This window comes from Ochotona princeps, chromosome 11 (genome assembly GCF_030435755.1).
Source record: "Ochotona princeps isolate mOchPri1 chromosome 11, mOchPri1.hap1, whole genome shotgun sequence".
In the NCBI taxonomy this organism is placed as follows: domain Eukaryota; kingdom Metazoa; phylum Chordata; class Mammalia; order Lagomorpha; family Ochotonidae; genus Ochotona; species Ochotona princeps.
In genome coordinates, this window is record NC_080842.1 from 21,834,735 (window position 1) to 21,853,804 (window position 19,070).

Genomic DNA, 19,070 nt, shown 5'->3' on the forward strand with positions numbered 1-19,070 from the left:
TAAATCTTAAAAAAAAAGAGAAGAGATTGTCATATTTATTCCCCAAAAGACAAAACAAAATATCCATTGCAGCATTATTTGTAAGAGTCAAAATGTAGCTTGATATCATCAACAGTAACAATGATGTCGGAGGGGTAGGCTTTGAGTCTAGCAAAGACATTTTCTTACCATATCAAAGAGGTTGGATTCAATTCCTGCCTCCAACTGCTCCCTACGGTTCATATCCCAGCAGGCAGTGATGATGGCTTAGGTGATTATGTCCCCACGTCCATGTGATAAACTTACAGTGAGTTCCTGGCTCCTAGCTCCTGGCCTACCACACCCCAGGCTATTGCAGGAATCAAAGCCTTGAGCCAGAGGATGGTTATGCACTCTGACATTAGTTGCCCTTGTCCCAAAGAGTAGCTTAATCTGTTGTGCCACAATGCCCACAGCACAGTATTTTGTTTAGATCACGTTTCTTTTAACCTTGTTTGTTAATTAGTGATTTGCAAAAGTGTACACTCTACATTTTTTTCCTTTAAGACCTGTGTGAGACATTATCTGTTCCTCATACTTCTTGAAGGACACAAAAGGGACATCATTATCTACTCCCCTATCTTTAAATGTGAGAGGCATGTGTCCAATTAAACCTAGTGCTTCCTCTTCATTGTTCTGTAGGAATAATTAACCTTTCCAAGTGCTGACATAAGGATGGTTTTGAATTCCCCTTCTCTTCCAAGGGAAAAATAAAATAAGCAGTTTTCTTTCTTTTTAATCACTTGGAAAGAGAGTTAGTAACAAAATATGAGAGCAAAAATTTCAAATGTTGATTCTGAAAATTATTATTTTGTTTATTCTGGTGATAACGGTTTTATTATTAATGTGAGCTTCCCTAAAGTAATAATGTTCTCTAAATGCAATCGTTTAGAACAATATGGTCACTAATCTACTTTCATTAGTCACATGGGAACACTATAAATCAATTTATATGATCTTTGCAATTGAAACTTGCTGGATGCCAGCTGTGTTAATTTCTGCTAATTATCATCCTCTTAAGTCTCATTCTTTCTGTAAGTAAGATATGCACTTCAGGACCTTTTTTTTTTTCTTACGGCTTAAATTGTTCTACTCATCCTCCTACAGGGCTTTTGCCCCTCTAAGTTGATTTATAATGTAACCTTGAAACAAGGAGAAGCATTAGTCGACTGCTGTTTTAATAAATGGCTTGTCAGCTATTTTACAACTATGGCTATTTCTTTGGAGAAATTTTTAGATAGCAGGACTCTGAATCCTCAATTATTCAATGATTTGACTGAACATCCATGATAATATTAGTCTTGTTGATTCAATAAACACTGACTATTGAGAGAAACTGTGTTCTGTCTATGTATTTTGATTTACTCATAGACTCACTAGTAGTCAAATTGCAGAATGGAAAATGTAACGAAATCCATTTATACATAACCTGCTAAAATACTATGTTCCGCTCTGTGTATGTTTATTTTGTTGTCATATGGGATTAAAGTAGTTTAAGAAAGCAGAAATATTTGGGGATTTGAATTCTGTGAAACTCTTGGCTTCCCCTCACAAATTTGATTAGGTTCTATTTTAGCACTGAGTTTTTTTGTTTGTTTGTTTTCAACAAAAACAGCTGCTGGACTGCAGTTGTGGTGTAGTGTGCTCAGCCATCACATGCTATGTTGGCATCCCATATTGAGTTTCTCTATGAGTCCCAGCTGCTCCACTTCCAATCCAGCTCCCAACTAACATGCTTGGGAAGGCAGCAGAACATAACCCAAGTGTGTGGGCCCTTGCTACCCACCTGGAAGACTCAGATGAAGCTTCTGGATTAGCTGGACTAGTCTGAGGCATTGAGACAATCTAGGGAGTGAAAGCATATGGAAGATCTCTTTCCCTCTCTGTTGCTACCCGTCTTTCTGTAACTCCGCCTTTGAAATAAATAAGAAAATATGTCTTTATAAAAAATGCCACCTCAGACAGGTGGTAGCCTAGCGGCTAAAGTCCTTGCCTTTCATGCACCAGGATCCCATATGGGCACCGATTTGTATCCCAGCTGCTCTACTTCCCTTCCAGCTCTTTGCTTGTGTCCTGGGAAAGCAGTCGAGGACAGTCCAAAGCCTTAGGACCTTGCAAGCACATGGGAGACTCTGAAGCAGCTCCTGGCTCCTGGCTTTGGATTGGCTTAGCTCCGGCCATTGCAGTCACTTGGGGAGTGAGCCAGCAGATGGAAGATCTATCTCTCTGTGTCTCCTTCTCTCTGTAAATCTCTAGTCTTTTCCCCTGAAGTACTTGCCTAACATGGTGCTGCTTGTCTATTCAGTGCTGTATCATGCCTTGGTGCTTCCAACTCTACCATTTCCTCAGAGTGGACCCCCACAAAATCCTTGGTATTAGTCAACATGGGGCTGTCTTAACAAGTTCCGTTTCCTCAGCTGTGGAAGCAACGAGAATTTAACTTCATCTGAGTTCAAGGTGCTGGCAGCTCGGTTTCTCCTGATGCGTCCCTCTGACTTGCAGATGGTCATTTCCCAGGACCCTCACGAGATGTTTCATGTGAGCTTGTATGTGCCACACTGACATCTCATGGCCAAATTGCCTCCCCCACCCAGATTTATTTGTTTGAGAGAAAGGATGACACACACATAGAGAAGGAGAGACAGAGAGAAGGGGAGCTTCCATTCTCTGGTTCATTCAACAAATGCCACACCAACTCCGGCTGGGCTGGGCTGAGCCAAGCGCAAGGAACTCCAACTGGGTGTCTCATTCAAGCAGCGGGGACTCAAATATTTGATACATGCTGTGCTGTGTCTTCTCTGGCACATTAACAGGAAGCTGGATCAGAAGCACAGAGTAGCTAAGACATGAACCAGGCACTCTGATATGGAATGTGAGTGTCCCGAGCAGTGACTTAACCGGATGTACCACACCGCACCTACACATAGTAAGCTCTTTTATGCTCTGACAACACTTCCCACCTTCAAAACACTTTGAAAATGTGATCAGATTTGTCATCTATGCCAAAACTAAAATATCTATATAAGTGAAAATAAGCAAAAATGATCATAGATAACACAAAATGACAAAATAACCACTCACGATCCTCTGGCAAGTCATGATTTTACCAGTAGTGTCTGAAAGTCATTAGTAATAATAGCAATCAAAATAAAAAATGTCATTCTCTCTTTTATGAAATTATCTTAAAATGATTCATTTATCATCCACCAGCCTCATAAACTTGAAATAGAACTTAAAATAAACCTAAGAGGAGCTGGCATTTGTGGTACAATGGGCTACCCTGCCACTTGCAGTCCCTGGCTCCCCAAGGAGACCTGGGTGGCGTTTCAAGCTGTAGCAGCCTTGGCTGCTGTTGCCACCACCTGGGAAGTGAATCAGTAGATGGGAATTTGGTTTCTCTGTTCCTATCTTTCTCTGTTATTCCACCTTTCAAATTAAAAAAAAAAAAAAAGCATTTAAAAATGTCTGAAACTTGTATTGTAGGCCCAGCTTGATGGCTCGAACAGCTGATCTTCCCCTTTTAAAAGGTCAAGGTTAAAGTGGAGCATGGCCATTTAAGGGTTGGTGGTCCCAGTAATTAATGGAATTTCTCCAAGGAAGAGGTGATCATTCAGGATCATAGCGTTGACTCTGAATGATACTCTTCCCATCAACATTTAGAGACTGCGTTTTAGTTTATTAGCTGTGTCACTCCTGAATTAAGGAGAAGGAGCATGCTTCCACCTACTTCGATATACAGCAAACAGACCTGAATATATGATTTTTAAATGTAGGCTCAATTCTAATATAAAGTATATTTAGGGCCTTGGCGCAGTGGCCTAGTGGCTAAAATTCTTGCCTTGAAGGCACCATGATCCCATACGGCGCCAGTTCTAATCCTGGCGGCCCCACTTTCCATCTAGCTCCCTGCTTTTGGCCTGGGAAAGCAGTCAAGGATGGCCCAAAGCCTTGGGACCCTGGTAGAGGCTCCAGGCTCATGGCTTCAAATTGGCTCAGCTTCAGCTGATGTGGTCACTTGGGGAGTGCATCATTGGACAGATCTTCTCTGTCTCACCTCCTCTTTGTATATCTGACTTTGTAATAAAAATGAAATAAATCTTTTAAAAGTGTATTTATGTTTTTATAAAAATATATTTAAATAAGTATAAACAGAAAGTAGGGCTTATTTATTTATTGCATATTTTTTTTTTTGTTGTAGAACGAAATAACTCCAAAACTGAAATGGCTTAAAACAAACATTTAGAGGCCAGCATTATGACCTAACACCAGCATCCCTCATGGGCATTGGTTCATGTCCTTGCTGTTCAGTGTCTGAACCAGCTCCCTGCTAATGCACCTGCTCCTGCAACTTGAAATGTTGCCCACATGGCCCTTCACCCACATGGGAGACTTGGAAGTAATAACCGTTTCCTAGCCTTGGTCTTGTCCAGCCCTGGTTGATGCTGCCATTTGGGGAATAAACCTGCTGATGGAAGACCTGGCTCTCTTTCTGTGTGCATGTCTAACTCTGTGTTCCATATAAATCTTTAAATAGAAAAAAGCAATGTATTTTTTTTTAAAGATTTATTCATTTTTTATTACAGCCAGATATACAGAGAGGAGGAGAGACAGAGAGGAAGATCTTCCGTCCGATGATTCACTCCCCAAGTGAGCCGCAACGGGCCAATTCGCGCCAATCCGAAGCCGGGAACCTGGAACCTCTTCCGGGTCTCCCACGTGGGTGCAGTGTCCCAAAGCTTTGGGCCGTCCTCAACTGCTTTCCCAGGCCACAAGCAGAGAGCTGGATGGGAAGTGGAGCTGCCAGGATTAGATCCGGTGCACATATGGGATCCCGGGGCTTTCAAGGCGAGGACTTTAGCTGCTAGGCCACTGCGCCGGGCCCAAAGCAATTTATTTTCATTGGTGGGTCTTTCTTGCAGATTCAGGCGGATGTCACCAGGTATGATGGGGGATGGGCAACCTTCGCAGGATGGTTTCTTCAGCCACATGTGTGAAACCTCACTACTTCTGAGCCTCACATTCCAGGTGGTTTGGATTTTGCCTGGTGGTGAACTTAGATTAGTTCTACTTCTTTTTTTTAATTGTAAAATCAAAGAGGAGGAGAGACAGAGAGGAAGATCTTCCGTCCGATCATTCACTCCCCAAATGGCTGCAATGGCCAGAACTGTGCCGAGCCGAAGCCAGGAGCCTGGAGCTCTTCTGGGTCTCCCATGTGAGTGCAGGGTTCCAAGGCTTTGGGCCATCCTCGACTGCTTTCCCAGGCCACAAGCAGGGAACTGGATGGGAAGGGGGGCTGCTGGGATTAGAACTGGTACCCATATGGGATCCTGGCATGTGCAAGGTAAGGACTTTATCTGCTAAGCTATCGTCCTGGGCCCAAGTAGTCCTACTTTTTAAATGGCAGGTATTTTGTTTGTTTTCTAAAAGTAAAGCAGTGGCTGCCTGCCAGGATTCTTAAAACTCGGCCTAGCATTCTGGTATTGGTAGCATCATTTACATCATCATATGGTCCTCGTATTGATCCAGGCAGCCACAGGTTAGCACAAACTCAAGAAGGAAGATTGACAATATATAATGGTACAATTTGTGGGGTGTTAAGAGATATCATGACCCATGAATAAAAATGAAAAATAATTTAATCAAACTAGTTAACAAATCTAACACCTCCATTCTTTCATTGACCTATTACAAGAGATGCAGTGTGCCGTCTCTGGGGGGGGCTGAAGGGTAACAGAAACCCAAGCACATGAACCATCACTTGCTACTTCCCACAGTGTGATATTTTAACAGGAAGCTAGAATCAGAAGTGAAGCTGGGATTTAAGCCTAAGCATTCTTGACATTATATATGAGTATCCTAATCAAGGCACCAAATGCTACCCTCCATGATTTTATTTCTTAAGCAGACATGGCCGGGTGTGGTAGCCTAGCAGTTAAAGTCCTTGCCTTGCAGGTGCTGGGATCCTATCTGGGCACTGGTTCTAATCCCGGAGGTCCTGCTTGCCATCCAGCTCCCTGCTTGTTGCCTGGGAAGGCAGTCGAGGATGGCCCAAAGCCTTGGGACCCTGTTTCCATGTGGAAGACCCGTTAGAGGCTCCTGGCTCCTGGCTTTGGATCGGTGCAGTTCGGGCCATTGCAGCTGCTTGGGGAGTGAATCATGTGAAGGAAGATCTTCCTCTCTGTCTCTCCTCCTCTCTGTGTATCTGACTTTCCAATAAAAATAAAATAAATCTTTTTTTTAAAAAAGAGGAGACAAAGAATGAAGTCATCTTTAATCTGCCTTGTGGATGGTCTATTAGGCATACGCACTATCTAAACACAAAACTCTCCCCATTCAGCAGTATCTCTGTTATGCCAAGTCCTCAGCAGTATGCCAATATTTGCTGTTTCACACAAGGATGTAACACACATATTTTATACAACTTTAACATTTTGGGTTTAACAGTGGTAACCAAAAATCTCTTGTTTTCCTATTTCTTCGATTTCTTCAAGTGCATCGGTGACCAATGTTTCAAATTGCAGGGAACATATACTGTACTGTTGTGGCATATAACTAAGCTCTTACGAGCATTAAGAAAAGTTTATTAATTCTAATTCCAAGGATATCATTCTAACCTATCTAATACTTTTGATTTATTAAAGCCACAGAAGTTACCTGGGCTTGTTTTATCGATACAGCTAAGCCACATGGAAAATAAAGCACTGTACAGGTGTTCACACAAATCTGGTCCACTGACAACTAAGAAACATGACTCTGGAGTCTTAGAGAGAAGAAGCAAAAGACCTAATAAAAACCACATGTTAAACATTAATGCTCATTGACCAAATCTTGCTTGATCTCTTGTACTCTCAAAGCTAATTCCATACAATTGCCTTTTAATTATAGTCTCATGCTCAGAGTTGCAAAAATAATGGATTTTTAATATAACTTGCACTGTTCTGTGTACAAAGTAGCATGCAGTCATGCAATTTATTCAGCCAAAGCGAGTGCATTAGGTAATTAAAATACAAGCACACATGGATTTGTGCATATTCATGTTATTACCTGGCAGGAAATTGATATAGAAACCTCACAGCTGCTTTTGAGAGAAATTCTGAAACTTTTAAATCCACCACTGTATACTGCAGCTATAGTAAAACAGAAGTCAGGTATTATTGGGAGACTGGCGCACCGATCTCAAAGATGGGAGAAATTAACTTAAGCCAGAAATACAGGATAGAAATGTATTTTTAACTTTGAAATCAGTCTTGGTAGAGAATATTGTAATTCTCAACACAAGTTACCTCTTCATTATCCAAGATATTACACAATGAACAGGCCTTCAGTCTCCTGTCCCTTTTAAACGAAATTTAAAAAATAAACAAAAAAGGATAATTAAACATTTTCATTATTAATAAAAATGAAACAAAATGCAACAGTTGCAAAATCTCAGAGTAGGGATTGGGGTAACATTGTGGCACAGCAGGTTAAGCTGCTCTGGAGACATAACCTGTACTGGAATTCCTAGACTGCTCATGTCCCAGAACCTTGCTAATGCAGCCTGGGGGGGAGCAGACCACAGGTCAAATACTTGGCTTCTTACCACCACATAGGATACTGGGATTGGCTTCCTGCTCATAGCACCATCCGGACTCCACTGTGCCTGGTGTGAACATCTGGGGAACCTGGGAAGTGAGAAGGAACCTTCTTTGCCTTTCACAAACATAGAAAGTAAATAATAGTAAAAAAAAAAAAAAAAAAAAAAGTAGTGGTACTTTTGATGAATTGAATGTGTTCCCATGTTTTTCTTTAAGATTTATTTTTATTACAAAGCCAGATATACAGAGGGGAGGAGAGACAGAGAGGAAGATCTTCCGTCCGATGTTTCACTCCCCAAGTGAGTCGCAACGGCCAGTGCGTGCCGATCCGAAGCCGGGAACCAGGAACTTCTTCCGTGTCTCCCAAGCGGGTGCAGGGTCCCAAAGCTTTGGGCCGTCCTCAACTGCTTTCCCAGGCCACAAGCAGGGAGCTGGATGGGAAGTGGAGCTGCCGGGACTAGAACCGATGCCCATATGGGATCCCGGGGCATTCAAGGCGAGGACTTTAGCTGCTAGGCCACTGCGCCGGGCCCGTTCACGTGTTTTTCATGTAACAAACAGATCACTCTGTATTCTTTTATTGAACTTGTCTTATTTATGATTTTCAGTGAATCAATTAAATTTGTTACACTGCCAATAACCTACCTGGATATTCAAAAATAGTAAGATAGGACTCCCATTTGATACTAAGGAAGGGGATTAAAAAATTGTAATAAATTTAGCCATTGAAGAAAAAAATTTGTACACTGAGGTACAAATTAAAATTCAAGTATTCCCTATCAAAATTTCAATGTCACTTGCCATAGATTCTGAAAAAATATTTGTAAATTCATGTGAAACCAAGTAAACAAAACACTACTGCAAAAGTAATGCGGGGCATCATACTCCCCAATTTCAAGTGTCTTACCAAGCTACAGTAGTTAGAACTGTGCTGGCGGATGACATAAAAGCACATTGACCAATGTGAACAGAACGGAAAGCCCCATAACAAATGCAAGCCTATGCCATCAATTTTTGAGAAGGGTACTAAAACACAATGGTGAAGGAATATGCCTCAATGAATGGTGCCAGAAGACCTAGATATTTCACATGCAAAAGAGTATAGCTGGGCTGTTATACCATACAAAGAAAAAAAAACCTAAAATGGATTTCAGTAGAGACCTCGAAAGAAAAATACAGGGAAAATACTTTGATAGTAGCTTTGGCAAGGATTTTTTTTTGTATCTTATATCATTCGCTCAGGCAAAATAGCAAAACTATATAAGTGGGATTATAGCAAATTAAAAAAAATCTGCACAGCACAGGAAACAATCAACAAGCTAAAAGGTGACAGTCTAGGCCCAGAGCAATGATTCAATTGGCCAATCCTTCCCAAAGCTCTGGGATCCCGTTTGGGCGCTGGTTCACGTTTTGGCTGCTGCACTTCCCATCCTGCTCCCTGCTTACGGCCTGGGAAGGCAGTGAAAGATGGCCCAAATTCTTGGGCCCATGATTCCATGTGAGAGACCAGAAGAAGCTCCTGGCTTCAATTCGGCTCAGCTTCGGCTAATATGGCCATTTGGGGAGTGAAGCAACAGATGGAACATCTTTCCCTCTGCAAGTCTGCCTTCAAATTAGAAAAAAAAAAAAATGACAGTCTTGGAACTGGGAGAAAACATTTACAAACATGTTAAAAAATACATAAAATACTGATACAATTCAGGTAATTGCAATTGAAACAAATAGAAAGGTTTAAAACCAGACAAGAACCTCAGTAGGCATTTCTTAAAAGATGCACTCATCTAATCATTTAACGGGTATTTGAAGAAATGCTCTAAATAATTATCAATAATAAATGCAAGTAGCTAACATCTCACATCTGATAGTATGGCTATCAAAAAACCAGAGGTTATAGAGAAAAAAATAAAAATATTTTTATGTTTATTGTGAAAACAGCATGAAGTTCCTTGAAAAATCAAAAACCAGATTGCGATATTACCCAACCAGCCCAGTGTTAGTATATAACCAAAGAAACAAAATTATTGCCCCATAGACATATCTGTACTCCTACATTAATTTTGCACCATAATTTACAAAAACCAAAGTATAGAAATGCCTCAAGTATCCATCATTGGATGCAGGAATAAATAGTGCTATGTTTATATACATATAACAGAATACAATGCATTATTTAAAAATGAAGGACAATGGTGACCATGTAGATAAGCCTGGTGACATTATGCTAAGAGAATTTATCCAGATACACAAAGAATACTGCATGATCACACTTATCTGTGCAAAGTAAAAGCAAAAGCAAAACCCTGAACAATTAGGAGCAGAGTGGACAGGTAGACAGCAGGTGGTGGGGTAGAGGAGGAAGCAAGCAAAGGGCACGTCTATATCCTGGAAATCTAGAGCTCCAAAGGACGGCCTGAGAATATCAGCTAACTATATAGTGTCGTACATGGAAAACTTGCTCAGAGTAGATTGCTAATGTCCTTATAGGCAGGGAACTGTAGATTTAATTTGCTTAATCATTTCACTATTAATGGCTAAACGTGTCGTAGAGTTTAATTACACAGAAAAACTTAAAAATACAAATGTTAAGTTGCAGTTTTTTTGTAGAAAACCTCTCTGTGGTGAAACCTTCCTACTATTGAGGTTTGGGTGCTAAAAACAAAAACGAAAGAGAAAGATAAAGGCCATGATGCCAGAATAATAATAACAAAACTACCAAAAACAGAAAAATACCTCTTCATTCATCAGAATTTGGGGTTTCTAAACTGCCTGCATGGAGAAGCATGTAACTCCCTAGACGGACTTTTTCCAGTGTTCTCTGATTATCTATTCTATTATTCTGTGTTCATCTCTATATGAATGTTTGCACATTTCTGAGACATTAACAAATATTTCAGATGATATACTGTCATTACATCTCCTTTTCCTTTTTCCACTGTATCCATATCCTGCTTCTTACATTCCTAGTGATTTTAGGGGTTAAAAACAAAAAAACCAGCTATGAGGCTAGCCAAGTAGCATCCTATTCCCAAATCAGGATTTAACTAAGCCTTGAAATCCAGCTACCCTAGCATTTCCTCAGATTGCTGTTCTTTAAACATCTAATCTTTAGGATTGCATACACTGAGCTTCTGAACACTTCAGCTCCAGAGAAAGGATTCTATGAAATGACAACAGGTTTCACTGGGAGGCAGGAAGCCAGTCTGGATCCCTTTTGATGCCCGGAGCCTCAGTTCTCAAGAGCGTGGGGCTTACACCCTGCTGCTGACATGTCTGGTTTGGGTCGCTCCCTCCTTACAGCTGTCTTCTGCTAAGCCTTCTTTCACTTTGTCATCATTCAGCTGTGAAGCAGAAATCCATGGAGAGCCAAATCAAACACACTGCTACCAAAGCAAAAATTAGCAAACATATACTCTATCATCTTGATCAAATACCAAAGCCATAACCTAAACCCTATGCTCAAGTGTTTAATTTGAAGAAACTTCCAGACTTATACATGGATTATGTGTCCAATATTCCTCTTCATTTGGACTAAACACTCCCATTCCTACAGAAATGTCAAACCAAATGTATTTTAGACTTAAACTTCCGTAAGAATCTATAGCAGCAACGTAAATCTTTTATTTGTTATTTTAGCTAAAATTATATTTTTCATTTTGTTATTTCTTAAATTCAAGAGTCATCTTAAGCTTGACTTGCTTATTTTGTGTATTGGTTTGCTTTCCCTTACAATACCTATTAGCAGAACTTCCAAGTTTCTTAAACTTTAAAATCAGAGAATTAGAGTATTTTAACTATACCTATTTAGAATACTAATTTTTAGAGGAAAATGAATCCCAAGTTTAATAGACACACATTTCTCTACCCAATATAGGTTGATTCTAACCTAAAAATCATTTTAAAGTTACTTATTTGAAAGAGTTACAGAGCTGTCTTCCATTGACTGGTTCATCTCCCAAATGGTCTCAATGGCCAAGAGCCTAGAACTATAGAAGTCAATGTCTCATGTGTTGCTGCAGGGATCCAAGCAGCTGAGCCATCTTTCCAGGCTTTCAGTTGCATTACCAGGGAACCGGATGGGAGGTGAAGCAACCAGGCACCAGGGGTCATTCACTGAAGTGTAGCCAACTGTACTACAAAAGCAGCCCCAAGAACCACTTTTAAATCATAACAGTAAGTTAACTACTGTATTAAATTTTATTCGTATCTACATTTGGACAATTCCCCCAATATCCACATTTAATAATTTTCATAGAATTTTCTGCTACAGCATATAAATACACCAGTCTATCCCACTTATTAAAAACAAACTTCTTGGGCTTGGCAGCGTGGCCTAGTGGCTAAGGTCCTCGCCTTGATCCCATATGGCTGCTGGTTCTAATCCCGGCAGCTCCACTTCCTCTCTATCTCTCCTCCTCTCAGTATATCTGACTTTGTAATAAAAATAAAATAAATCTTAAAAAAAAAAAAAAAACCAAACTTCTTAACCATTTTCCTCTAGTTATGGCCTTTCCTTCCCCTCTAACCAAGCTTTGAGGATATGTGCTTCTTTTCTATACAATATAATCTCTTCCTCTTAATGCATATTTCAAGATTTTTGTTAATTTTCTCCCTTAAACAAATAAATACTTGTGTGTGTTAGGGTAATATTTCTGTTAAATAGCATTTTAGGAATTAGTTACTAGGTCTCAAGTAATATACATTATGTCTTGAAATAGCCCTTCCAAAACTCTTAAACTAAAATCTTCATTTCCAGTACCTCAGAATGTGACTTTAATAGTAGAGATGGAATCTTTACAGAAGTCACAATGTTAAAAATGAAGCCTCTGGGACATATTCTAATACATTATCACTGGTGCACCTGTAACAGGGAATTGGATACAGACAAGTACAAGGGTGGGGGGAGATGAAGAGAGAGGACACCATAGAAACTTGAACACAACCATGTATAAACTCTCTTCAAACAGAGAAGCTAGGAGCACAGCTCTTTTGTCTCACAACCCTCTGAAGAAAGCAGTCCAGACAACAGGCTGATTTTTCCATTTCTAACTTCCAAGAAAGACATGATAATATCTTCCACAATGGCTGCAACAATTTTTATCTTAAATGACAGCAAATTTTCACCCATACAGAACATCAGTGCAATTCTGTTAATTTTTAAAGATTTATTTTATTTACAAGGCATATTTTTATAGAAGGAGAGACAGTGAGGTCTTCCATACATTGATTCACTCCCAATAGCTGCATCAGCCAAAGCTGAGCTAATTGAAGCCAGAAGCTTCTTTCTGGTCTCATGTGCGACAAAAACCCAAGGTCTTCAGCCATCCTCCACTGCCTTCCCAGATCTGAAGCAGAGAGCTGGATCAAAAGTGGAGAAGCCAGGACACAAACTGGACACCCACAGAGGATGTCTGTGCTTGCAAGAAGCACACTAACTCACCACACCACTGTACCAGCCCATTTTGTTAATTTTAAAAGATACATAAATGTCATCTTTTTAAAACACACACTTCATTTTTAAAATCCAGATTTCTGAGTCTTTGTCCATCCATTTTTGAAACATTACTTAACACTACAAATCAGCACTCACACCTGATTTCAACATAGTGACACCACAGGAAAATCATGAAAATAAAGCACATCTAGCTTGGAAAAAAAATGTTTAACTACTCATTCGCTTGTTTACTATCAAAAATTTCCATTCTCCAGGATTATTAGAGGTACTATGAGGTCTATTTTTGAAAATAAAGGTAATAGGAAATCTCAAAATTTAAAATCAAAACATTACTTTCATATTCATAGTATGTGAAAATGTTATTCAGCTAATACAAAATGCATTAAAGACAATGATCTAAAGTAATTTATCACTGACCTTCTTGTCAGAAACTTTGAACACACAATGTTCTAAAAGTAGGTACTACCAAAGTAGTTAGGTGCACCTTACTAACAGGAAAATATGCCTTCAGGGGTTGCAGTATTGATTTTAAACCGCCTTGCTGTAAATATTTAAAAAGGCATATTTGTTCTCAATCTCACTTTTGTAAATACACTTGTCCCATTGGGGAGTTCTTCCATCTTGCTTTCCACTGATTCTAATTTGCCTTTGCATGAGTTATGATGTGAGCTTTCATGTTATTTGACTGAATAAATCTCTTGTTACAACCGTCAAAGGGACACATAAAAGGTTTTTCACCAGTGTGAATGCGTACATGTGTGCGCAAATTGAAGTCCAGGGAAAAGCGCCTTCCGCATCCGTCAAAGGTGCACTGGAAGGGCTTCTCTCCAGTGTGAACCAGAAAGTGGCGTTTCAGCTTTGACTTCTCGCAGAACCCTTTCCCGCATTCAGCACAGACGTGGTGTCGGGGGCCGTGAATGACCAGATGCTTTTTCAGGGCAGTTTTATCCCTCAACTTTTTTGTACATCCACTCTCAGGACAAGCGAATGTCTCTTCATTACATTTATTTGCTTTTGACTTCTTAGCAAACTCTGCCAGCTGTTTGGGATCCGTTAAATCAAGGCCAGATATTCCTCCAGGAGGAAGCTTCTTGCCTGTCATGTACTCAGAATAGCCGGGACGTGAATGTTTTCCAACCTCCTGTTGAGGAAGTTGCTGTTTTTCCTCCTTTTTCATGTATTCCAAAGAACGTTCAAGAAAAGAGCTTGCTTCAAGAACTTGCTGGGAAAGATCTTGTTCGGTTCCTTCAAAAGACTTAAAAAGTGAGTCATCTTCCAGGAGCGGCTGAGGAAACTCACCTCTGATGACACATTCTATGTAGCAGTCAGGGAAGTCCTCCTCTCCCGCACCTGGAAGGTCACGCGCAAAGCATGCGTCCTCATCACGGAAGGCCCATGTTGGCTCAAGGGGCTCCACTTTTGCCTGCTGCGTTTGGCTCGGCTTGGCTTGCTTCGCTTTAGTGCTCCGGAGGACTCTCCCACCAGAGCTCTTCTGGCCACCATTCTTGGCCCTTTTTCTCAGTTGCTGGCTCATGTCTTCTTGCTTGCCTGCTCCTTGAAAATCTGCACCAGAATATTCCAAACACTTCAAGGAAGTTGTGATCTGGTGAAGTTGTCTTGAGCAAACACCTGCTTTAGGATAACAAATCGACGTCAGAAAAAGGCCTTAACATTTTTTTGTAAATCACAGAATGGCTAAGGTGACATCTTCTCTCCCCAAGAGATAATGGCCTCTCAAATTGGTCATCTAATACTTACTAGGCTTTTCTTATGTGTTAGCTCTATTCTAGGGGACACATTCATTGCCTGTGTCAAGGTCAGTAAAATAGACAACAATCTGTGCCTCCAAGATACAGATTTCCTCATGAGTATATAAAATAAGTAGCATAGTGTTACTAAAAGCTTTAGAATAAACAGTGGCTGATGGAAAGCAGGAACTTATAATTTTAAACAATGCACTCAGACATACCTACACTGAGATAATGGCAGTTGCTGAAATACTTGAAGGGGAGGGAGAAAAAAAGACATGCCTATATATTTTTTTAAGATTTATTTACTTATTTGGAAGGCAGAGTTGCAGAGAGCAGGAAACAATCTTTCTGTCTATACATTTATTCCCCCAAATGGCTGCAACAGCTAGGGCGGGCCAGGCTGAAAGCCAATGGCTTGGAATTCCACCCGGATATTCCAAGGGGGTGTCAGAAACTTGGGTACTCGCTGCTCCCCAGGTACAGGAGCAGGATGCTGGGTGTGAAGTAGACTAGCCTAGACTAGACATGCTTAGTTTTGCTCTGTGCTCTGGGGATCCAGAGAATGATAGGCAAAATACATGGCACTTTGAGCTCTTAGGAATGCAAGCTAAAGTGAAGGTCAAAGGTAATTTGGCCCTGAATAGTTTTCCACCATTTCTTTCATAAGAAATTTATTTTTATTCAGAAGAGTTGCAGAAAAAGAAGGGGAGACAGACAGATCTTCCATCTATTGATTCACTGAAATGGCTGCAGCCAGCCGGAGCTGCGTCAGGAGCCAAAAGCTTCTTCCAGATCTCCCACGTGCGTACAAGCACCCAAGGAATTCAGCCATCTTCTGTTGCTTTCCTAGGCCATTATTAGAGTACTGGATCAGAAATGGAGCAGCCAGGACCTAAACTAGCATTCATATATTTGCTGACACCTCATGCAGATGCTTACTGTGCTACACCATGGTGCCAGCCTCATCTCTTCGAATGTAAATGTGACACTGCAAGTTAATCTATTGTTTGGGACACCCATCAGAAATACCAGCTGGAGTCGTGGTTACTCTACTTCCCATCCAGCTCCCCAAGAATGCATCAGGAGAAGTAGGAGATGGCTCAAAAACTTGAGTCCTTGCCACCCACTTGAGATACCAGGACAGAACTCCAGGCTCCTGGCTCTGGCCTGACCCAGCCCCAGCTACTGCAGGCCTTTGAGGCGTTGGGGCTCTCTCTCACTCATACACTTTTTCTATCACGCTACTGGTCAAATACATTTTGGAGACATAAAAGTGTGATGACTGCTTGGTGTAGCGATTAAGAGGGTGCTTAGGAATCCTGCATCTCATATTGCAGTGTCTGGTTTGAAGTCCTGATTCTTTCTATCCTCCCTACCTGCTGATGTCCCTGGCAGCAGCAACGATTTCTCAAGTAATTGGGTACCGGCCACCAACATAGTTCTAGACTATGCTTCTGGCACTTGCAGAATGAATGAGTGAACAGCAGATCTCTATCTGTCCACTTGAAAAAGATTCTCCATCCTCTGGTTCACTCCCCAAGTGGCTGCAATAGCTGGAGCTGAGCCAATCTGAAGCCAAGAGCCAGGAGCCTCCTTCAGGTCTCCCATGTGGATGCAGGGTCCCAACGACTTGGGCCATCCTCTACTGCTTTCCCAGGACATAAGCAAGAAGCTGGCTAGGAAGTAAAGCAGCTGGGACATGCACTGCCCTCTGGAATCCCAGCTTTAAGCCATTGTGCCAAGCTCTAATAATAATGTTTTTAATAGAAGTTTTTGTTAAATGTAAATTTTCTGCTTAATAAATGATCTTGTTATTGTTGATATTTTGCTGCAAGAACAAATACAAAATGCTTTTTTAAAAAGAGGCTGGCTTGGCGCAGTGGCCTAGCGGCTAAAGTCCTCGCCTTGAACAACCTGGGATCCCATATGGGCATCGGTTCTAATCCCGGCAGCTCCACTTCCCATCCAGCTCCCTGCTTGTGGCCTGGGAAAGCAGTCAAGGACGGCCCAAGGCTTATGGGACCCTGCACCCGCGTGGGAGACCCGGAAGAGGTTCCTGGTTCCCGGCTTCAGATCGGCTCAGCACCGGCCGTTGCGGCTCACTTGGGGAGTGAATCATTGGACGGAGGATCTTCCTCTCTGTCTCTCCTCCTCTCTATATATCTGACTTTGTAATAAAAATAAATAAATCTTAAAAAAAAGAGACTAATGTGTAAGTAGTGAGGTAAAAATTAACAATCTAAAATACTTTCAAATTAGCCACATTTAAATAACACCAGAATCGTTACACTTATTTTGAGCTATATATATATATATATATATATATATAAAAACAGGGTAAGAACCAAACATATTTCAGTTGCAAAGGAAAGTCTGTATGTGCATGTGTGAAATACCATATTACTCCTTCAAAAAGGTGAAATAAACCAGGAAAACTATCCAGGAATATTAGCCCCCTCAAAAATAAATTAATTAACCCTTGCAACTTTGCAGAATTAACCAAATCACTTGGATAAATTACCAACAGCGCCCTCCACCTCTATTCTATACAAAATAAGTACAATTTGATTTGATCCCTGCTTTTCCCTTAAGCTTATCTCTAGCTGTCTACAGTTCTTCTGCCTCACTATTCAGCTACAATGAACTCTCCCCTAAGAATTAGATCACCTCTTCCCCCCCATTAAGATACTACTAATCCTCCTCACTTGCTAATGCTTGTGTTGATGAAAGCACCCGGATTTCAACATCAGCATCCCCTCTTCAGGTAGGCTTGCCTTGAACCTTGGGTTCAGCTGGGTTTGAAATGTTAGCCCAACTGCCTCTTTCACAGACAAGAGGTCTTGGTGTGGCTTGGGTAAGGTCCATCTTACCTGTAAGTACACTCTGTGATGAGAAGGGCCTCTTCCAGTTGTTGACCAAAATCTCAGCACTTTGTTGTCTAATGAAATGAATTGATGAATATATTAGACATGGTACTGGTGTCTGACTCAGCAATCCTATGTAATTAATTTACTGGGAATCATTAGACACATTTAATGTAGAAGTTTGAAAAAGCTAAATGCCTGGATGGTATCTAAAAAGACATCTCCTAAGGGAGTATGGCTAGCCAGACAGCGATTTTCTTTACAGATCTTCCAATGTCCCAGTACAGCCCTTATTCGTCTAGGTTAGACCCTTCATTTCTCACCACAGCATGTCACTTATTAAGCGACTTTATATAACACACATTCTCACATTTTACTGGGGAAACATGGGGTGAGAAAAAATATACATAAGTAATTTTATATCCCTTCAACAGAAATGGAAATACTTCTAGAGGTGTATTGAGAAATATTTACTTCCAAACATAGTTCTAGGTGTTGAAGACAGAACACAAGGAGTTTGTATTGGCTCACCTTGGACAAATGGCAAATGAAAAATGAAAGTTAAAACGAAGAAAAAAACAGTAGGAGAGACATGTAATTGAGGGAGGGCATCTTTACAATCAACCATTGAAAAGGCCTCCAAGAAGAGATCTTAAAAAAAAATTGTGCCAGCCGGCGGCCGCTGCCAATACAAAGACTAGCTTAGTGGGGGAGGGGAGGCGGAAGCCATCTTGATCACAGAATATGGCGGACAAAGAAGATGGTGCTCAGAAAGGAAGTTGGGTCTCCCCGGGGTGCCCAACCTGGTGGAAACCGGGAGCCATTTACATTTCATTCCAGGACCAGTAGAAACCACGTCAGGCTGCCAAACAAAAGAACAGCATGCTCTGGCTTCCTTGAAAGAGATTACCCAGGCTGCGGTTAGTAGAATGGGCCAAAAGAAGGAAGCGGGAAGCGGGAATAGAGAGGAAAAATCTCTCACGCTGTTTAGTCATCTAAGAAAGGATTTCCAGGGCCTTGGAGCTGGTGATGGCAGTGAACAGGAAAAGGGAGAGGACAAGCAAACAGAAGGAACAAAGAATTCTGTTTGCTGCCGGGCTACACCGGGCGGGTCAACGAAACAGGACTTGGGGAAGAGCTGTCCTAAGGTATTTTTCTTCTTTATTTATTGTTGAAGGAATTGGGGTGGGGAGTGAAAGACAGGCCCACTATCCTAATAATAAAAAACATTTTAAGACGGATACAACTAGCTACATACCATAATAAACCGTAAGTATACACAGGACATTTTCAAACAAAGTTTAAAACTGCAACATCAAGGAATTTTCAACCCGAAATCTAAAGTTTGAGGCAGGAGGCGCCCTAAGCAGCCGTCGGTCAACGTGCGCTTCGCGCTGGGTAGGCAGAA

The 19,070-nt window shown here is 41.0% G+C and overlaps 1 protein-coding gene across 1 annotated transcript; it reads right to left on the bottom strand.

Annotated features, from left to right (window-relative positions):
• Nucleotides 1-13,674: 13,674 nt before the first annotated feature.
• ZFP42 (ZFP42 zinc finger protein) lies at nucleotides 13,675-17,736 on the bottom strand. The gene is made up of 2 exons (XM_058670406.1): nucleotides 17,669-17,736; nucleotides 13,675-14,679 (listed from the first exon to the last, which is right to left on the bottom strand). Exon 2 carries the CDS (start codon nucleotides 14,579-14,581, stop codon nucleotides 13,685-13,687), a length of 897 nt encoding a protein of 298 aa, XP_058526389.1. The 5' UTR covers nucleotides 14,582-14,679; nucleotides 17,669-17,736; the 3' UTR covers nucleotides 13,675-13,684.
• Between the last annotated feature and the right edge of the window lie 1,334 nt (nucleotides 17,737-19,070).

Bases quoted from the DNA above. Each gene is read 5' to 3' on its own strand.
- ZFP42 (XM_058670406.1), bottom strand. From the start codon at position 14,581: ATGAGCCAGCAACTGAGAAAAAGGGCCAAGAATGGTGGCCAGAAGAGC.